At 43.7% G+C, this 21,509-nt stretch overlaps 1 protein-coding gene across 1 annotated transcript in view; it reads right to left on the bottom strand.

Annotated features, from left to right (window-relative positions):
- Positions 1–15,943, bottom strand: part of LOC144595290 (E3 ubiquitin-protein ligase RNF149-like) — a 33,245-nt gene extending 17,302 nt beyond the window's left edge. Inside the window, exons 1-2 of the mRNA XM_078402599.1 lie at positions 15,363–15,943; positions 13,633–13,889 (exon numbers count right to left, since the gene is read on the bottom strand). Of these exons, the coding sequence (XP_078258725.1) occupies positions 13,633–13,889; positions 15,363–15,556 (451 nt within the window). The 5' untranslated portion in view covers positions 15,557–15,943. The remainder of the gene's footprint in view (positions 1–13,632; positions 13,890–15,362) is intronic.
- Positions 15,944–21,509: the final 5,566 nt, after the last annotated feature.

The following is a 21,509-nucleotide window of genomic DNA, read 5'->3' as shown; positions in this document are numbered from 1 at the left end:
TTATGCAATTGCAAACCCTAAGATACATATTCATCCTCTACTCTTCTTCATCCACCTGCAACCCATAGACAATATCCAAAACATATCAGGCTCTATGTGTGCACTAACACCATTCAGATGGATCTCCCCACTAACTCTTCCACTGTCTCCATTCTTTAGTTCTTCTCAATAACTATGGTGAATATTGAAACCATGTTCAGTTTTGAATCCTCATGCTCAGAAACACTTTAATTTCAAAATTCTCATCATTTTCAAGTCCTTCCACTGCCTTGTCCCATTTCCTATCTCTATGACGCCCTGCAAGTCCCACACGTCTCTTTTAAATTTTGCCCCTCTCAACTTTAGAGCAATGACCTCTAGTGTTTGATTTTTCCATCCTGGGAAGGAGGTTCTGGCATCTACCCTATCGATGCTTCTCATAATTTTATCTACTTCTATCAGGTCTCCCTGCAACCTCCAGCATTATTGAGAAAACAATCCAAGTCTGTCCAACCTCTTCCTGTAACTAATATCCCCTAATCCAGGCATCATTCTGGTGAACTTCCTCTGCACCTTTTCCAAAGGCAACCAGAACTGCACGCAAATATGGCCTAACCAAAGTCCTGTAAATCTGCATCTTGAATTTCCGACTCTAACTCAATACTCTGACCTGCAAAGGCAAGCATACCATCTGCCTTCTTTACCACTCCATCTACCTGTGTTGCCACTTTCAGGGAGTTATGGACTTGAACCCCAAGAGCATGTATAGCCATGTTGGGGGAGTTTTTGCACAGTTGTTGTTTTGTACATATATTTTATCCTGTAAAAAGTTTATTTAGATTAAAAACAAAAGATCCCTCTGTACATCAAGGTTGTTAAGGATCATGACATTAATTGTATGTTTTCCCCTTACATTCGACCTCCCAACGTGCAACACACCTCATGGTTTCGAGGCATCATGAGTCATGAAATGGCAATCAGACAAGAGTGCAAGCAGGGTCATCTTAACAGAGAACCTGTAAAACAGGTTTTCAGTTTGCATGAACAATGAATTCCTTCAAGCAAAAATCATACCTGTTTCTAAACAGTAGAAATGGCGGCGCTGCCATAGCAGCTGCGGCTTACCTGCGGTCCATTTGTCTTTGTGTTTTTGTTGTTTTTTTGTCTTAATTGTAGTTGTGATGTCGTGTTTTTGTGTTTGTGTACGATGTGTGTATGTGGGGGGGAGGGGGGGAAACTGTAAAATTGTAAATATGTGTCCCTTCCGAACGGAGACCCGACCTTTGTTTTCTGGGTGGTGTCTCCGTTCCTGCTGCGGCCTACCATCGGCCCAACTCCTGGAACTGTCGGCCTCCAGAGCTCCGATTCGGAGAGCCCGCGGATTGGACTTACCATCACCGGAGCCGGCCGTCTTCGGAGGCTGCGGGAGCGGCTGCGACTCGCCTTAGGCTCGGGCCGAGTGGATGCCGACATCGGGAGCTCCGGCAGCGTGTTCGCCCGCCCTGGGTCGCGGGGCTTGGGTCGCGGACATTTCACCGTCCGGCGCGGCCTAAAATATGCCGTGGGATATTTCTCTGCTGGGCGGGGGCTTCAATGTTGGGAGCCACGACCGCTCCGACGTGCAGCAACAGTGGCAGCAGCAGCGTGTTCGCTCGCCCCGGATTGGACTTATCATCGGCGGAGCCTGCCGTCTTCGGAGGCTGCGGGAGCGGCTGCGACTCGCCTTAGGCTCGGGCCGCTGCGGACCGTCCGGCGCGGCTTGCAACCACAACAACCTGACCGCGGGAGAGGACGGCAGGAGAAGGGATAAGACATTGTGGCCTTCCATCACAGTGAGGAGAGGACTGGGGGAGACTCACTGTGATGGATGTTTTCTTGATGGATGTTTCTTTTTTTTGTGTGTTTTGGGGGTTGTGTAATTTTAATGCCTATTTTGATGCTTTTGTTGTTGGACTGTGGGTTACTGAATTTCGTCCAATTTGGATGACAATAAAGCTATCTTGAATCTTGAATCTTGAGAGATCATATAATTCCATTGTTGATCTGGGTTAGGATGGTCTCCTGGGCTTGTTTTGATTGTATAATTAAGCATGAATCTATTTTTTTCCAGATTCCATCCCACCTGCTCCCATATTAATCACAGCTTTGTCTTTTTGTTCTTTCCTCCGTTCATACCATCCCCACTTCCAGTCCAAAATCGTAAGCTAATGAAATCTTTGCCATTTCTGACGAAATCGGAACTGAAATACTGTTTCCCTCTAGAAAAAGCAGTGCCTTTGAAGAACCTTTTAAATAGTAAAAAACCAAAACAGGTTGGTGAAAGACTATCGAGTACGCAACAATGAAAAGGCCTGCTCATAATGACATCATTATTCCCAGCAGGAATAGAAAATATCAAATAAATCCCACATTAAATACAACTCGTGGAAATAAGGAGTGTTGATTTTAGCCGGATAATCTGCATTATGTCATTAAACCTCTCACTGCATGTTACTGCAGAAATCCCAGCGCTTTTATTGTGTGGACGTTGTGGCATGAGTTCCATTGTAGACGATTTAAAAAAAATAAAATGAGACCAGTAAACAGATATTGTTTGATTTATTTTTTGCCGATTAAATAAACTGGTTGTCGCAAAATAGAATGACTGGTTGCAAATCCAATTTATTGCTAGTCAATAAACTCACAATATAAAACAAATGGAAAAAAAGCTTTGGAATACATACTTGCATTTTCATCCATCACAATACCAAAATATTTTTGTTCTGCTTATGTTCTCCTGGATCAACTTCTCAAGTTGATCAAAGCCTCACACTAAATCTGATTAAATCTATCTTCAAAATAATACTACACTCTATTTAAGTGGGTACCCAATTACCTTTCATCATGAACATGTTCATTTGATGACATCCAGAAACTATATGATCTGAGTCTGGTTCAACATTAATGTTCAGGTAAATTACTTGGTCTTATATATTTTGGGTATGGGGGCAGTTATTAAATTTTTGTACTAGTAATCTCAAATTTGAAATAACAATCCAGAGGTCAAAGCTTAACTACCAACATGCAGTTACGAAATGTGAATTAAATTCTTTAGAAAACCTACTAAATGGTCATAAAAATATTCTTGTTCACTAATGTCCTTCATGGGAGAAGATTTACCATGTTGCCTAATCTGGCTGATATGCAATTCCAGGCCCACAATGCACAAATGGTTTCTAAAATGATCTGGCAATCCACAGTTTCAAGGCAATAAATGATGCCCTTGCTGGTGACACCCATTGAATAGATATCAAAGAACTTGGAACAATGGTTTAGAAACAAGTTATGCTCCAGCAATAAATATTCAAACGTAATTAAACAGTTGTGGCATTATAAATGAAGTCAATTCTTTAAGTCAACATTTTTGGAATACTTTTAAAGATTATGCTTAAATATTGATAGAGTCATAGAGTGATACAGTGTAGAAACAGGCCCTTCGACCCAACTTGCCAACAATGTCCCAGCTACACTAGCCCCACTTGCCTGCGCTTGGTCAATATCCCTCTAAACCTGTCCTATCCATATACCTGTCTAACCGTTTCTTAAACGATGGGATAGTCCCAGCCTCAACTACCTCCTATGGCAGCTTGGTCCATACACCCACCACCCTTTGTGTGAAAAAGTTACCCTTCGGATTCCTATTAATTCTTTTCCCCTTCACCTTGAATCAATGTCCTCTGGTCCTCAATTCCCCTCCTCTGGGCAAGAGACTCTGTGCATCTACCCAATCTATTCCTCTCATGATTTTGTACACCTCTATAAGGTGTGGGTGGCACGGTGGCGCAGCGGTAGAGTTGCTGCCTTACAGCGAATGCAGCGCCGGAAATTCAGGTTCGATCCTGACTACGGGCACCGTCTGTACGGAGTTTGTATGTTCTCCCCGTGGGTTTTCTCCGAGATCTTTGGTTTCCTCCCACACTCTAAAGACATACAGGTATGTAGGTTAATTGGCTGGGTAAATGTTTAAAAAATTGTCCCTAGTGGGTATAGGATAGTGTTAATGTGCGGGGATCGCTGGGCGGCACGGACCCGGTGATCCGAAGGGCTTGTTTCCGCACTGTATCTCTAAATCTAAAATCTACGATTCCCCCTCATCCTCCTGCGCTCCATGGAATAGAGACCCAGCCTACTCAACCTCTCCCAATAGCTCACACCCTCTAGTCCTGGCAACATCCTCGTAAATCTTTTCTGAACCCTTTCAAGCGTGACAATATCTTTTCTATAACATGGTGCCCAGAACTGAACACAACGTTCTAAATGCGGTCTCACCACATCTTATACAACTGCAACATGACCTCCCAACTTCTATACTCAATACTCTGATGATGGCCAAAGTGCCAAAAGCCTTTTTGACCATCTTATCTACCTGTGACTCGATCTTCAAGGAACCATGCACCTGTACTCCTAGATCCCTCTGCTCTACAACACTACCCAGAGGCCTGCCATTTACTGTGTAGGTCCTGCCCTTGTTCAACGTCCCAAAATGTAACACCTCACACTTCTCTGTATTAAATTCCATCAACCATTCCTCCGCCCATCTGGCCAATCGATCCAGATCCTGCTGCAATCTTTCACAACCATCTTCACTATCTGCAAAACCACTCACTTTTGTATCATCAGCAAACTTCTAATCTTGCCCTGTATGTTCTCATCCAAATCATTGATGTAGATGACAAACAGTAATGGGCCCAGCACCGAACCCTGAGGCACAGCACTAGTCACAGGTCTCCAGTCCGAGAAACAACCTTCCACTATCACCCTCTGCTTCCTTCCATGGAGCCAATTTGCTATCCATTCAGCTATATCTCCTTTGATCCCATGCGATCTAACCTTCCAGAGCAGCCTACCATGCAGAACCATGTCGAAAGCCTTACTGAAATCCATGTACACAGCATCTACATCTCTGCCCTCATCCACCTTTTTGGCCATGTCTTAAAAAAAAAAAACAGATTTGTGAGACACGACCTCCCACGTACAAAACCATGCTGACAATCCCTAATCAGAACTTGCCCATCCAAATGCCTGTATAACCTATCCCTCAAAATGCTGGAGTAACTCAGACTCCTGAAGAAGGGTCTTGACCCAAAATGTCACCCACTTCTTCTCTCCAGAGATGCTGCCTGTCCCACTAAGTTACTCCATCATTTTGTGTCTATCTTCAGTTTAAACCAGCATCTGCAGTTCCTTCCTACACTATCCTTCAACATTGGCTTGATAATAGGAACCAAATGGTGATAAATCAAAATGGTTCTGGTTAGGAGAGTTTGGATTGCTTATTATCCAATGTATTCCATAAAATTATTCCATAATCCTCCATTATTTCTGGGATAAAAGCAAAACGTTAGAATTCCTCAGCCGGTCAAGCACATCCATGTAAAGAAAAACAATTAATTTTTCAAATGTAATATTTCTTGGAATGCTCCCAAATTTATAATAATTGGCACAGTTTAGTTTAGTTCATAGTTACAGCATGGAAACAGGCCCTTTAGTTCAACTGGTCCATGGTAGATCCTCGCCTTGATCTGAATATAATAAACACACTTCAATGACACTGAACATAAACGCTTTGTTTTATTCGTCCACAAGGACTAACCCCTACGTCTCTTACTGGGCATCGAGCCTAGTTTCCCATTCATCCACAATCTGATAGCTTCAGTCAGCAGCAAGAGCTTCAAACCACCTGGACCAAATCTGCATTAAACTTTGCGGAGGATTTTAAAGACTGATAGAGAAGTAACAAAAAGTCCCATCTGATCGGTAAATTCTCCATAATCTTACGATCAGTTATTATGCGAGAACTATGTTGGGTTATTTTATCAAAAGAGATTTTACAAACATTGATGCTGAGCAAGGGTTAAAGCTGTGATTTGGACTAGCAACAGGCAACAAAAGGACAAACAGATTTTAAACACACAAAGAGGTTACATTTAACGAGAACTAGGTATGCACACACAATGCGTAATGCCTATTTACAGGAATTGTAAAGAGATATGGATTACAAACCATTCACCAAATATAACTGGATAGCAGAAACGAACAAAACCCATTGAATACTTAGTTGCTTCAGAAAAGCCATTTAACTGCAAGTAAAAATAATGCAAATAACATTGATAAAGTCATATTCAGCATATTCTGTATTATTTTTGACATTCTTTTATAAACCTACTGACTGACAAAACACAGGGCCTCTTTCTCTGATGGGAAATTGCACCACGGATGTGGGATGAATTGCAGTGAAATTTGCCTGAGCAAGAGGACCGGTCTGGTGCACAAATGTTCTCATTGTCATTAGTATGCCCATACATCAGCTTTAGCTCATCCTGGCAGATGGTCCGATGATTAGATCGACTCCATGCCAGAAGTATACAAAATTATGAGGGGCACAGATAAAGTAGACAGTCAGAACCTTTTTACCAGGGTGGAAATGTCAAGGACCAGAGGCCAGAGCTTTATGGTGAGAGGGGTAAAAGGAGACGTGTAGGGTGTTTGTTTTTAAAATGCAGAGAGTGGAGGGTGCCTGAAGCGCTCTGCCAGATGTGGTGATGGAGACAGATACAGTGGACCCAGAGGCTTTAGATAGATACATGGATACATAGAGGGCCAAAGGGCCTGTTCCTGTGTGCTATTGTTCCTGATGGTACTGGTACTGGGGGAATAAACAGGACAGCATGGATACAAGTCAGCATGGAGAACAAAGCTTTGGCTTTGCCAACTTTTATGGAGGAAGCAGAATAAAGGTCACAATAGTGACAAAAATTACATGGCTAGATCTTGCTAACCTCACACTTTTTTTTCTCTTTGCTGAATTCTCAAAACATTATCAAGTCATAGATGAATGATACAACATGGAAACATGTCCTTTGGCCTTGCGGTGGACAATTTACAGTGACCAATTAACCAGGCAACCCATACAATCTTTTGGGGGCGTGGCAAGAAACCAGAGCACCTGGAGGAAATCCACATGGCCACTCAGAGAATGTGCTAACTCTGAACCACTGATCAGGTGAAAACTGAAGTGAACTAGTTATTCAATATCTCTGCTCACCTTTTATCTCCTATAGACCAAGTGGACCCGTTGGGCCCAAACCTCTCCTGCATTGGTGCAGCACCCTCTCCTCCCCAACACCCCCTTCCCCTCTCTTCCCCCAATCCCCCCCCTCTCTCCCCCAATCCCCCTTCCCCCCCTTGCCCCTTCCCCCCTCTCCCACTCCCTCCCCCCCTCCCTGCCCCCACCCCCCTCCCTCCCATTCCATCCCCCTTATCCCCCCTCCCTCCCCCTACCCCTCCCCCTCCACACCATCCTCCCCAACCCCCCTCCTCCCTCTCCCCCCCCTCCCTCCCCTCCCTCGGAGATAGATTTAAACTTTAAAATGTGAATAACTTTAAAAATATAACACCAATTTCAATGAAACTTCTTCCATTAGCACCAAAGGGACAAAGGTGAGTAAGGTGGGCCTAAAATTGTCATGCTATCATGTACCGTTTTTGGCTGTAGTTCAGGAACAAACAAACAAATGAAGGAGAGTTTTAGTATATAGATAATAAGGAGATGGAGATCTTTCCAACACTAAATTAACATTTCCTTTCAATTTTTTTTCGGCATTGTTCAAAATATCAATGCTTTTCATGTTAGCTGGCCTGATGATCATTGTTCCAATAAAAGCCGAAACCATCAGAAATAAAGAAACCATCAAGATAATTTTTATATTTGAATTTAAAAGAAAAAATCATATTAGAAACGGTTGCTATTAAATATAGAGATTCGTTTTACTTTGATCATGCAAACCTTGAAGACTGAAAGATAATTATTAACAAGCATTGAGATTCCCACAAGTATTTAATGCAGAAACATTTTAAATCATTTTTTAATGGAAGAGATAAACTCCTCACTGGAAAAATGAAGATGAAAGTTATACAATGACAGAGGAATAAGGAGTAAAGATGAAATGCTATTCGATAAATGTGTAATTGCGGAATGCATCTGTTTGAAGTTGTGTGAGACTTATATATGTACTAGACCAAGTGGACCCGTTGGGCCCAAACCTCTCCTCCATTGGTGCAGCACCCTCTCCTATCCCCCTGCCTCCCCTCCCCTCCCCACTTCCCCCTCAACCCCCCTTATCCACCCTCCTCCCCCCCTCCCCCCCCCCCCCCCATCTCCCTCCCTCTCCCTAGGAGATAGATTTAAACTTTAAAATGTGAATAACTTTAAAAATATAACACCGATTTCAATAAAACTACTTGATTTACCATTAAAGTGACAACGGTAAGTAAGGTGGGCCTAAAATTGTCACGCTATCGTGTACCGTTTTGGCTGTACTTCGATCACAAATAAACAAACAAACGAGAGTTTTAGTATATAGATAAGATAATTTTGCAATTTGGCTTGTTCTTCTAAAATCCTATATCATACAAATTATACAATTCCACTAAGCAGAACAAATAGATAGATTGCCTTTTTCTTATCTACAATCATGCTCTTAAACACATAATCCGATGCAGTCTTGAGAGTATTGCAGTTAAATGGTAGAGTTTGATTTGTGAAGTTAAAATGAAGCGCCTTCTGCCCTCATGTAATGTTTTGCATCAAGAGCTGAGGGGTGGAGTGAGAGGTGTTATCTGGTCTGTATTACCTCTCAACAACATTTGTTATAAACTACAAATAAAAATAGATTTTTTGATTATCACCTTGCCATTTGCACAACTTTGCTCTGCATTAATTGTCTGGTGCATTCCTTACATCACAACAGTGTTCACAATTGAAAAGGTATTGTCGTAGATGTGAAACACTTTTATTTTTATAGCCATGAATTTCTGCTATTTTGCTCTGAATTTCAACTTTCCATTTTTCTGGCCCACACCATGGATCTCCTGACAAGAATTAAACTGACCCATTTCTTGCTTTCTGAATGTTACATCATTGTGTTCAATTCGTGGCAACATCCACAGCCAGGCCCCCACACTCCAAATGTTTCAGTTGATGTCTGGTGCTTGGACTTTATTCCTTGGAGCACAGGAGGCTTAGGGGTGAATCAGGACAGCACAGTGGCACAGCGGTAGAGTCAGAGACACAGGTTCGATCCTGACCATGGGTCCTGTCTGCACAGAGTTAGTACGTTCTCCACATGTGGCTTCTCCAGGTGCTCCGCTTTCCTCCCACACTCCAAAGAGGTATAGGTTTGTAGGTTATGCGTGCTATTTTCATGATATTTATTTTAGTTGTTTATCTTTTTTAAAATATTTTACCTTGTATGTATCGTTAGCTTTTAGAAATGTTTGAATGGTGCACTGACTGGCTGACATTTTACAATTTCGTTGTACATGGCTCATGTTACAATGACAATAAAGGAACTATTCTATTCTAATTGGCTTCAGTAAGTTGTAAAACAAAATTGACCCTAGTGTGTAGGATAGTGTTAGTATATGGGGCAATTACTGGTCGGCACGGATACGGTGGGACAAAGGGTCTGTTTCTGCACTGTATCTCTAGTCTAAAATACCTGTGTGTATAAGATATGGTAAGAATCCAGTATAGTGCCAGGGAGTGCATGAGATGCCTTCCTTTAGAAAAAGAAGAAAAACAAGTTTTCAGATGTTTGGTTTATGAAAGGGGTGCATTCCTAGATATTTCATTCAAAGGGCCAAGTGAAATGTATTTTGCCTCAGTCAATTACATTTGCCTCAGTCAATTACATTGTACAGAGTCAATGAAATTTTAACAATTGTTGGCAAATTAAACAATCCCATGTCCAAGAATATATTAAAGATCTAAATTTACACAATTGCATAAACTTAGGAAAGGAGAGCGTTTCCCTAGTATCTTTGTCCACAAACAACCTGCTTCAATTAACCTTAGCAAGTTCTTGTCTAATACCATCAAAATTGGCTTTGCCCCAATTCAGATAGTTAACTTGTGGGCCCGCCTGGTCATTATCCGTAACCTAATAGAACAATGGTCGCGGGTTGCAAAAGACTCGCGCACAGACACTTCAGTCAGTTACCCGTCCCAATTTCCTATGAATAGATCAGGTTTGCTCCCTCCCTTATATCTCTCTATAAAATATCTCTCTATAAATATCTCTATATTTCCCAAGGAAACCTTTCTGGACATTTAATAAATTCCACCCCATTTACACCCTTGGCATTATGACAGTCCCGGTCCTTGTTGGAAAAGTTAAAACCTCCTACTATGACAACCGTTTTCGTCAGCTGACTGCAATCTCCTGGCCTATTCATTCTTCTAATTCCTGTTGACTATTTGGGGGCCAGTAGTACACTCCCACCAAGGTGATCATCCCCTTTTTATTAGGAAAATAACTGCAGATGCTGGTTCAAATCAAAGGTAGATTTCACAAAATGCTGGAGTAACTCAGCAGGTCAGGCAGCATCTCAGGAGAGAAGGAATGGGTAACGTTTCGGGTCGAGACCCTTCTTCTGCCATCAGTCTGAAGAAGGGTCTCGACCCAAAACGTCACCCATTCATTCTCTCCTGAGATGCTGCCTGACCCGCTGTGTTACTCCAGCATTTTGTGTCTACCATCCCCTTTTTATTTCTCAGCTCCACCTCACTGGACGAACCATCAGTAATGTTATCTTGAATTAGTGCTGTGGCATTCTCTTTAATCAATAAAGAAACACCTCCTACAATTTTAACCCACCTCTATCTCTTTTCCTAGCGCATGCACCCAGGAATATTAAACGGCCAGTCCTGTCCCTCTCTTTGCCACATTTCCCTAATGGCTTCAACATACGTATCCATCCACGCTCTGCGTTCATCCACGATTAAGCCTCTCGCATTAAAATAAATGTAACTCAATCCAACAGTCCTTCCTCTCTCCCTGTCATGCTCCTGCCTGCTCTGCCCACTGAACTTTCCTTCATCACCATCCATGCCAACCGCCAGTCTCGCACCTGCCTCAGTCCTGCATGGGATCCCACCACCCTGCCAATCTAGTTTAAAAACCTCTCTTGAACTTGCTACCTCAGGCTCCTTCCGAAACATGTTACATCAAACCTAACTTACTGCCCAAGCTTTTGCTCATCTGACCTTCTATCTCCTTATGTGCCTTGAATCAGGTTTAAAGTAGCAGCTTGTAATGTTTTGCCGGATTAATGTGCTATATAAATGCAATTTGCTCCTGCCGTGGTAATGTTCTGTTTATTGTCGTCACCCTGTGCCATCAGTATTACTCTTTTCGATAATGTCATTTTTCTTTCTTCTCCTTTTCTGGCCTGAGGTGATATCTAATAAAGTATGGTAGGATACAGGAAAAGGTCACAAACAGCAACGGTTAGGATGATGAGCAAGGAGAAAAATCAACCTTCCTAATCACGTACCAACACCAGACCATCCCTATACCTTCACTTTTAAGCTCATCTCTATTCCCTTTCTGGCATCAATGCCCTTGCATTATGCACTAAATAATACACTAATTAAACCTTGTACTCCTCATGTTCCCACTGCCCCAAATGCTACACCGTCATTTACTTTATCCTAATTTAATTCACTCTCCCATATTTTCTCAATAAAATCAAGAAAAGACTGCTGTAAAAAAATAAGGATTATAGTCCACCTTTCCACACCGCTAACAATTCCTCAAAGTGGCATTGTTTGCTTTGAAAGTTACGCCTTTATATTAAAAATGGAAAAGGAGACTTCCTCTAAGTCTCACTCTTTGCATCATAGATTCTAGCAAGGGCAACAACCTCTTTTAAGTGCCTCAAGTCATTCAATCAACAACAAATTGATTAGCTTCAAAATTCCAGCAGTCTTCCACGAAATAAGATTAATAATGGAACATTACTTTTTGCTTTCTCCAGGTTTAATAATACTTTGTTATCATTGGAACCCAAATCAAAACCTTCAGCTCGTACATCACAAATTGTAATTTTTCCCCTCTTTTAATCACACTAAATCACACATCTTCGCTGCTTTACATACAATAATAGAAACTTTACCAATGCAAAGCTTTTGCAATTTGTCTCTGAGATGTTATTCATATAATTCTGGTAAATGAAACTGTTGATAAGAAATTATTACAAAATATGTTACGCTAATTTAAATTACTAATGGTACCAAGGTACTTGAACAAAACAAAATTCACAAATTAAGAGTTGGAACGGATTTGTGGGAGATATCCTGGATCATATTTCACCAAAACTCTACCCATTGTTCCCGGTCTGCCTTCCAGCTTCCACACAATTTTCAACTCACATCAAAAGATTATTTGCAATTACATGATTTCAAATCATACGCCCCCTTACGACTTAATTTGTGACCTCCTCAAAAACACTCAGAGATTATTTGGGCATAATAACTCTTAAATTCAAGGGGGTTCTCATAAAATCTAGACAAATACACTTTGGTCCATTGACTACAGACTAGACCTCAGGGTGGCACAGCAGAGGAGTTGCTGCCTTACGGAGCAAGAGACGCAGGTTTGATCCCGACTACCAGTGCTGTCTGCATGGACCTTGTACATTCTCCCCGTGACAGCATGGGTTTTCCACCGGGTGCTCCCGTTTCCTCCCACACTCCAAAATTGTATAGGTTTGTAGGTTAATTTGCTTTGGTAAAGATTGTAAATTGTTCCCAGTGCTAATGTACGGGGATTGCTAGTTGGCGCAGACTCGGTGGGCCGAAGGGCCTGTTTCCACGCTGTATCTCTAAACTCAGAGCATTCCCATCAGTCCCAATCTCCCATTTCCCGGCAATATATTCGCTCTCATGCACCCATCAGCTCCCTCGCTACCCACCCCCTTCCCCAATTCTCCTGCCTTCCCTTACACTTGTGTTAGTTGGCAGATGCACGTTAGCCCAGTTATCCACCCGTGTGTTTTTGGAATGAGGGAAGAACTAGAATACCTGGGGGGAAACCCATGTGGTCACAAGGAGAAGGTGCAAACTCCCCACAGATGGTACCATAGTGTGGGATCAAAATGGGTTGTGCAGCTGTGGGTCAACAGTGCCAACTGGTGCTCCACTGTGCCACCCGTCAAAGGTTACTGGGAGAAGACAGGAGAATAGAGCCGAGAAGGAAAAATAGATCAGCCGATCAAATGGCTGAGCAGTCTCAATATGCCGATAGGACTAATTCTGCTCCTATGTCTTCTGATCTTATGTTATTGTCAGAATAAAAAGGGAAAAACATTTTAAGTACACCATAACCTAAAAGAGTGCCATGAATGGATTATTTTGTTCTAAAGTAAAAGTTCCCCTTTTAATCCAAGGACTGGACATCTATTTTGATTTTTCTTTTGTGAGCAAACATCTGATCTTTAAATAGAACAATAGATCAGCAAATTGAACAAACAATTTAAAGCTTTTCAACATCAGTGATGAAAATTCTAGCGATTCTGAACAGCCTAATTGTTAGGCTTTAACAGTTCCAGTCGCTGACATATAATTACTCATGCTACCAACAAAAGCAAATCATTTCTAGTGGCAACATGATGTTCAATTATCTAAATTCTTTTGATAGCAAATCTGCACCACTGCATTAACAGTTAAGACATGCTTTTTTCAATTTACAAAATGACTAATTTATAATTTGAAAAGATTAGTCATTTATACTTTATAATTTCCACAAATAATCATGGCATGTCAGAACTTACCAATGTGGTTCATGGTGACTGTTGTATTGCCAGTCCCAAGAAAATTGTAAATCACAACAGCAATTGCCATTTTCTTTGCAGCATTTAAAATCTTTTCCTTGAACGTACAATTTCCCCTTGCTACCAGAGCTATCCACGGTTCCCCTGATCTTGGGATAAAATACTCTGTGTTGGCGTCACATCCCAGCTGGTCCCTAGCGTTCTTAGGTATCCCAATCACTCCTTGAACGCTACCTTTGGGAGAACTGTCACCATACCTGGAAGGGTAAAAATAACAAACTTTGATTATCTCTCAAGACTGGTTTAATTTCATGTCATTTTCTTCCTCCTTGAAAATTAATGTCCTCTTAAATTCTATCTCCCACTGTTTCCTTCTTCCATCCATTGATCTATAAAAATTCTCATCTCCTTCTCCCCTTTTCAGCTATTTCAATTTTCCCTCCCTCTCAACACTAACAAACTCTACCACCTACTTCCTCTTTCCTATTCCTCTCCCATGCCCTCTCATTCTTCCCGATCCAGGCTTTCACTACCCTTCCACAACTTCTTTATCTGAACACCACACAGCCATCTCCAACAACTTAACGTGTCCACTCCATCGCATTGAAACGTGAAACCACATTCCCACGTGTAATCAGCCCCAAATAACTACCACAACCTTTCCTCAATCTTCTTTGCGACATATTAATCTTCAGTCTTAACTGCCAGCCTCTTACAACCTTCGTCTCCACGTCAAGTATCCTAACCTTCTCCAACATCAACCCCTTCCTTCAGTCCCCTGGTGACACAACTCTCCCCAAGCCCAATTCCCAGGTATCACTTCCCTCCCCCTCTCTCTCAGCCTGGCTCCTGACATTACTCCCCACTCCCCCAGTCCTCTTCCTAAACCTGGTGGCCTTCTCCTCTCTACCAATCCCTTTCAACTCCCCCAGTATCCCACCCCTCTTCCAATTCCCAATGTCCATCCCTCTCCCCCTTCACCTCCCCCTCCCCCCCAGATGTCACTCTCTTTTCTCCAATCCTAACCCAGTGACCTCTCAATAGACAATAGACAATAGGTGCAGGAGTAGGCCATTCAGCCCTTCGAGTCAGCACCGCCATTCAATGCGATCATGGCTGATCACTCTCAATCAGTACCCCGTTCCTGCCTTCTCCCCATACCCCCTCACTCCGCTATCCTTAAGAGCTCTATCCAGCTCTCTCTTGAAAGCATCCAACGAACTGGCCTCCACTGCCTTCTGAGGCAGAGAATTCCACACCTTCACCACTCTCTGACTGAAAAAGTTCTTCCTCATCTCCGTTCTAAATGGCCTACCCCTTATTCTTAAACTGTGGCCCCTTGTTCTGGACTCCCCCAACATTGGGAACATGTTTCCTGCCTCTAATGTGTCCAATCCCCTAATTATCTTATATGTTTCAATAAGATCCCCCCTCATCCTTCTAAATTCCCCCCCCAATTCTCTCCCCCAACTCCCCAGTCTCCCCCCCCCCCCCCCAGACCCCGTCCAACCTCCCACATGCCATTCCCTTTGCCTCCTAGGGGTACTCCCATTCCCTCCTATCCCCAACCAGTGCCCACTCTTCCCACTCCTGCCCCAGTGTCCCTCCCTTGTCTCCTCCACCCAGTGTCCCTCCACTCTCCCTCTCCTCCCCATACCACCTTCTCCCCCAGTGTCCCTGCCCTCCCCCCAAACCCCCCGAGTGTGCCGCTCCCCCATCTCCTCCCCTACCTGCCGCTCTCGCTGTTGGCCGACACGGTAACATTGGAGTCGGGGTCCAGGTAAGCCGTGCTGACGAAGGCCGTGAACCACTCGACCCTGGCGCCGGCCGCCGGCCTCAGGAGGGAGAGGACGAGGACGAGGAGGGGGAGCCACTGAGAGCGGGGCCGCAGCCAGGAGCCCAGTCCGGCGGCCGGGCGTCGCATCGCCCCGTCCCCTGCCCCGTCCCCAGCTCCAGCAGTGGAGCGGACAAGTCTCCCACGGTCGGTGCAGCCCAGTGCTTCAAGATGCAATGCAATGCGGTGTGTGCAGCGGGGATCCTGGCAGCACTCTCCCGGCCGGCTCTGCACCAATGGGTCACTGGGGCCTGATCTGTCCCAGTCCCAGTGACCGCTCGTCTGTCAGTCCCTCCACTCTCCCTCTCTGCACGCACCGCTTCTCGCCGCAACACCCTGAGTTCACCACCGGCTCGGTTGCATTGCGCCGCCGCGGCCGCTCCCCAGTCCCCTTCCTGCTCACTGTTCCTTAACCACTTTGTCAGCCTGTTGATGTTGACACTCGCTGGCTGGCTGGCCTGACGTCAGTAGCAGATCAGGAGAGGAGTCACACTGGACTGGGGGGTTGCAGCAATAACTGCTGCATGCATCTGCAGTTTAACCCTAAACACTGCTCCCAGACTGGCAAAGGAATGTATGCATGCTCCCCTCTCCCCCTCTCTCTGGTCTTCAAAGCAACTATGGAAGAAATGTTTAGAATTACATGATGTTCCTCTCACAGCTCGAAGAATGTTTCCATAATGTAAAATAGTGCAGCCAATCTTTCCCGGCGAGGGAGCAATAGCCGGAACTATATGTAAGTTTGTCACAATCAGGTCACAGACAAATTACATTGCAAAGTTCTTGATGAAGTTCGTTCTATTCTGCATAGCGTTTGAGACCAGTTCTGACAAATGCGAAATTAAATTGGCTCAGTTCCATTTGCCAGGTTTGATCGCAGCCGACCTGAGATCTGGGACATACTGCAAGTAGAAGTAATGGGACCTGAGATCTGGGACATACTCCAAGTAGAAGTAATGGCTGAATGGTTTCCCACATGGCGAAATTAAGCCCATCATAAAATATGATGCAGTGAAGTGAATTGTAATATATAGCATTGATCATGAAGTTTGCAAAATATTCTGGTGTGAGGTAAGGGAAACGGCAATGATTCTTACCAATTTCTACAGAAGCGAAGGACGCACAAGTAGGAGGAACCACTATTTGATTTGGCAACTGCTCTACCCAAATTTGAGAAAAATTACTGAGTTGTGTACTCAGCACAGCCCATAATACAAATCAGCTAACTAACCCTAACCCCCCCCCCACCCCCACACACAATAACTCCATCTACACTTCACACTATTTCTGGAAAGCAGCCAATTTAATCAAGGACAACTCACACTCAGTCATTCACTCTTCTCCATTCTCCCTTTGAGCAAAAGATAGATGAAAAGATGCACAATAGGTTGCAGGTAAAAAGCTAAAGTGAAAAGATGTACAATAGATTGCAAGTAAAAAGTTAAAGTGAAAAGATGTGCAATAGGTTGCAGGTAAAAAGTTAAAGTGAAAAGATGTACAATAGATTGCAGGTAAAAAGTTAAAGTGAAAAGATGTACAATAGATTACAGGTAAAAAGTTAAGTTATTAAAATGCACAAACATTTGCAGGTTGAATGCAGGGAGAAGGTTGTGTGCCATTGTATGTTCTTTTTTAGTACCTGCACTGATGTACAGCACTTTGGTCAACGTGGGTTGTTTTTAAATGTGCTATACAAATAAAATTGACTTGACTTGACTTGACAAAGACTTGAAAGCATGTACCACCTGATTCAAGAATAACTTCTTACCCACTGTTGTCAAATTATTGAATGGACTTCTCATAATGTAAGGATGTATTTCTGATCTACCAATCTACCTTGTTGTGCCCCTTGCACTTTTTTATCTGTACTTTTTCTGTAGGCGAAACGCTAAATTCTGCATTCTGTTTCTTTTCTCTTAACACTACCTGTTGTATTCATGTATGATTTGATTGTACTAATGTATAGTGTGCGATTTGATTGTACTAATGTACAGCGTGATTTGATTGTACTAATGTATAGCGTGTGATTTGATTATACTAATGTATAGCTTGTGATTTGATTGTACTAATGTACAGTGTGTGATTTGATTGCACTAATGTACAGTGTTGTTTTGTTAGTGTGCTTCCTGTCTGTAACCTGCTCCATTACAGCTACACAACTAATTAACAGAGGCTTTACACTCGAGTCTTGGGTTCAGCCATTTTAATTCAGAATCTCCTTGGCTTCTGCCTCATGTGCAATATATCCCCGGTACTGCACCACCGGGTGCGCTATTCCCATAACATCCCCCATTATTTACAAAACAAATATGCACAGGAACTTTACATGTATAGTCATAAATTAAATTCTTCCATGGCATCTTATTTCACTGAGTCCAACATGTCTCCAACAGTCCATTTTCCAACATGCCTTTGACAATCCATTTCCGTGGTAGCTTCCAACTTTTCCTCCCTTGGATCTGCGACAGTTCAGTGCTCGGAATTATCTAAACTTTGAACAACACATGTCTGGTTCCTCATTCCCTTTTTTATTTGTTAATTTGTTTGTTTATTTATTTAGTTTTAAAATGGCCATTACTACTACTTCTACATAAAACAATGCATATCAAACTATAACCGAAAATATAACATTAACTTTTTAAACATAACCTAATAGCCTTTATATCTATACTCAACTACATGTACAGGCCTTATCCTTATTTGGGCACATATTCCTGCAGATAGCGTGGTTTTCGAACGCATCTACCAGATCTTGTTGTCGGGGTTTGATGCTCCCTGGGGACCGGTGGTCGGCTCATTGGTCGATTTTCTCACTCCAGTTCAGGCAACGTCACGAGGTCATCTAGGTCAACATCAACGCGATGAAATGGCTCGTTGGTCTTCCTCAGGTGGTCTCGCTCCGGTTCAGGTGACGTCACCAGGTCATCCAGGTCAACATCAGCGTGATGACATGGCTCGTTGGTCTTCCTCAGATGGCGCCGATTCCGACGATAGATGACGCCGTCCTCGGTTCTGACTTCATAAGATCTGGGTTGCGCAACACGGCCTACAACCACAGCCTTCCTCCAGGACTGATGTCGATCATCGGTTGGCTTCACTCAAACTGGATCGCCAGCTTTCAGGAGAATCAGATCTTGAGATCCTCTGTTGTTGTAGTCTGCTTGTCTGTCTCTAGCTGCTCTCAACTCATCTCCTACTTTTTCCTGAATTTCAGGTTTGAGCAGCCTCTGAGTAGTCGATAGAATGGTCCTGGTACGTCTGTTCATCAATCTTTGAACTGGACTGCTACTCATGCCAGGTGTTGGTGTGTTGCGAAAAGCTAGTATGCTCAGGTAAGGGTCAGCTCCAGCAGCTTTAGCCTTCCTCAGCAATGACTTCGCAACTTTCACACTGCTCTCCGCCTTTCCATTACTCTGTGGATAATAGGGTGATGTGCTCGTATGTTCAAACTGCCACTTCTTGGTAAATCTCTTGAACTCCTCAGCTGTGAACTGTGGCCCATTATCTGTGATGAGCTGATCTGGTATTCCATATCTTGCGAACTGGCCTTTGATTTTATGGATGACATTCACTGCCAGTGTTTTCTCTAGATAGTCTATTTCCCAATATCCTGAGAAATAGTCCACAGTGACCAAATAGTTCCTTCCATCCCAGTGGAACAAATCTGCACCCACCTTCGCTCATGGTCTCTCTGGAATTTCATGGGAATGCAGTGTTTCTTTTGGTTGCTCTTTCCTTTGAGCTTGACATGTCTCACATTTCTGTACGAAGTCCTTGTTTTCTTCACTCATTCCGGGCCAGTGCAGACATTCTCTTGCCCTTCTTAGACAGCCATTCACCACAATGTGGGAATCATGTACTCTTGTGAGCATGTCGCGTCTCCTGGCTTTAGGGATGATTACTCTCTCTCTCCCGCCTAAATATGAGGCCATCTCCAACAGCTCGTCCCTCACATGGAAATAGGAGATAAGTTCTGGGTCAACCTCCTTCTTGTTCTCTGGCCAGCCTCGTTTGATCACCTCTTGCAGTTTCTGCAGTCTCATCTGTTTTTGTTGCATTCCTTATGCCATTTAGCAGAGGCTGTGCTATTGGGATGTGCCTTGCCAGGTTTACAGTCTCCAGTTCTCTTATGGTCTTGTCAGTCTTGCCAGTCTGAATATATGCTCTGCTCAGCGTGTCTGCAAGCTGCATCTCCTTCCCTGGTCTGTATCTTATTGTCACATCATAGGTCTGCATCCTCACCAGCATCCTCTGCAATCTCTTTGGTGCCCGATGAAGTGGTTTTGTGGCGATTATCTCCAGTGGCTTATGGTCTGACTGCACATTCACTGGCCTTCCATATGTGTACACATGGAACCTCTCTAGACCAAACATCACTGCCAGCAATTCTTTTTCTATTTGGGCATATCTGGTCTCCGCATCCGTCAGGGCCCTGCTGGCATAGGCAACTGGATGGCCCTCCTGCATCAGCGCCGCACTAAGTCCAGTTTCTGACGCGTCGGCCTGTACTGTCATCTCCTTGGATGGATCATAGTACCCGAGTACTGGCTCGGCAGTTACTAGCTTCTTTATGTCCATCACCGCCCTGTCATGCACCTGTGCCCACCACCAAACTACATCCTTCTGTGTCAGCTTGCGTAGCGGTTCACATAGGTCGCTTAATCCAGGAAGGAATTTGCTCAAGTAATTAACAAAGCCAATAAATCGCTGAACTCCTTGGACATCCTTTGGGTTAGACATCTGTAGCACTGCTTCTACTTTCCCTGGATCTGGTTTCAGTCCTGCAGCAGAGACTATGTCCTATGAAAGTGACTTCCTTCACCTTCAGCTTTGCCTTCTCTATGTTCAGCTTCAGGTGACGGTCACGACATCTCTCCATCAGAGCTTTAACCTTTCTGTCATGGTCTCTTTCTGCTTCCTCTGCCATTTTTCCTTTCCCAAACACTAGGATGTCGTCAGCAACAGACCTCACTCCTTCCAGGCCCTCCAGCACTTGGTTCTGTCATCGCTGGAACTCTTCAGGGGTCCGTGGACAGACCAAACGGCTTGCGTCTCCACCTATATCTACCATATGGTGTGTTAAATGTCGTAAGCTGAGAACTCTCATCATCCAGTTCCACATGCCAAAACCCATTCTTGGCATCAAACGTGCTAAAGACCTTGGCATCATTCAGGTCGGTGAGGACATCTTCGATCGTCGTCATTGGCTAATAACTTATTTTAAGCCCCTTGTTCAGATCCCTCGGGTCTAAACACACTCTCAACTTCCCATTGGGCTTTTCTACACACACAAGGCTGGATACCCATGGTGTGTGGGTCTCTACTGGGGCAATTATTTCTGCTTCTGTTAGTCTGCCTAACTCCTCGTTCAGCTTACTCCATAAGGCTACAGGGACTCTTCGTGGTGGATGGATCACCGACGTTATGCTGACAGCTACCAGCAGATGGTACGCCCTCAAATTTACCTGTCCCTTCAAACACATCAGCATACTCCGCTATCAATCTTTCCTTGTTCAGAGGGATTTCACTGCCACTCAGTGTCATTATGTTCTCTTTACACACTGAGATGAGCCCCATCTGCTGGGCTGCCCTGCTTTCCAGGATTGGAATGCAGTCTTCCTCCAGAACTACAAACTCTACTTTGTATTTCCTTCCATTCTTTGGGTTCACCAGTCTCACCTTGCTTTTCCCAAGAGGCACCACTGTCGTATTGTTGTACATGGACAATACTTGCTTGGTTTCATCCACATCCTTCGCATACATCTTGGGAATGATGTTACATGTGGCTCCACTGTCCACCTGGAATTTTACTTCCTTCCCTTTCAGCATCATGGTCGCAAAGATTTTCTTTGGGAATTGAGTCTCCTCAACCCTGTGCACACTTTCTGCTTTTCCTGCTTCTGGTTGCAGTTCCATTGTGTGAATTTCATCATCCTCTTGACTGTCATCATACTCATCACTGGAACTCTCCACTTACACCACTGCATGCACAGGTTTTTTCCTTTTCTTTTCTTTCTTCCGCTGCCCCTGCTTTTCCGTGCAT

The sequence above is a fragment of the Rhinoraja longicauda genome, chromosome 7, assembly GCF_053455715.1.
Source record: "Rhinoraja longicauda isolate Sanriku21f chromosome 7, sRhiLon1.1, whole genome shotgun sequence".
Classification (NCBI taxonomy): domain Eukaryota; kingdom Metazoa; phylum Chordata; class Chondrichthyes; order Rajiformes; family Arhynchobatidae; genus Rhinoraja; species Rhinoraja longicauda.
This window is presented reverse-complemented; position numbering and strand designations above follow the sequence as displayed.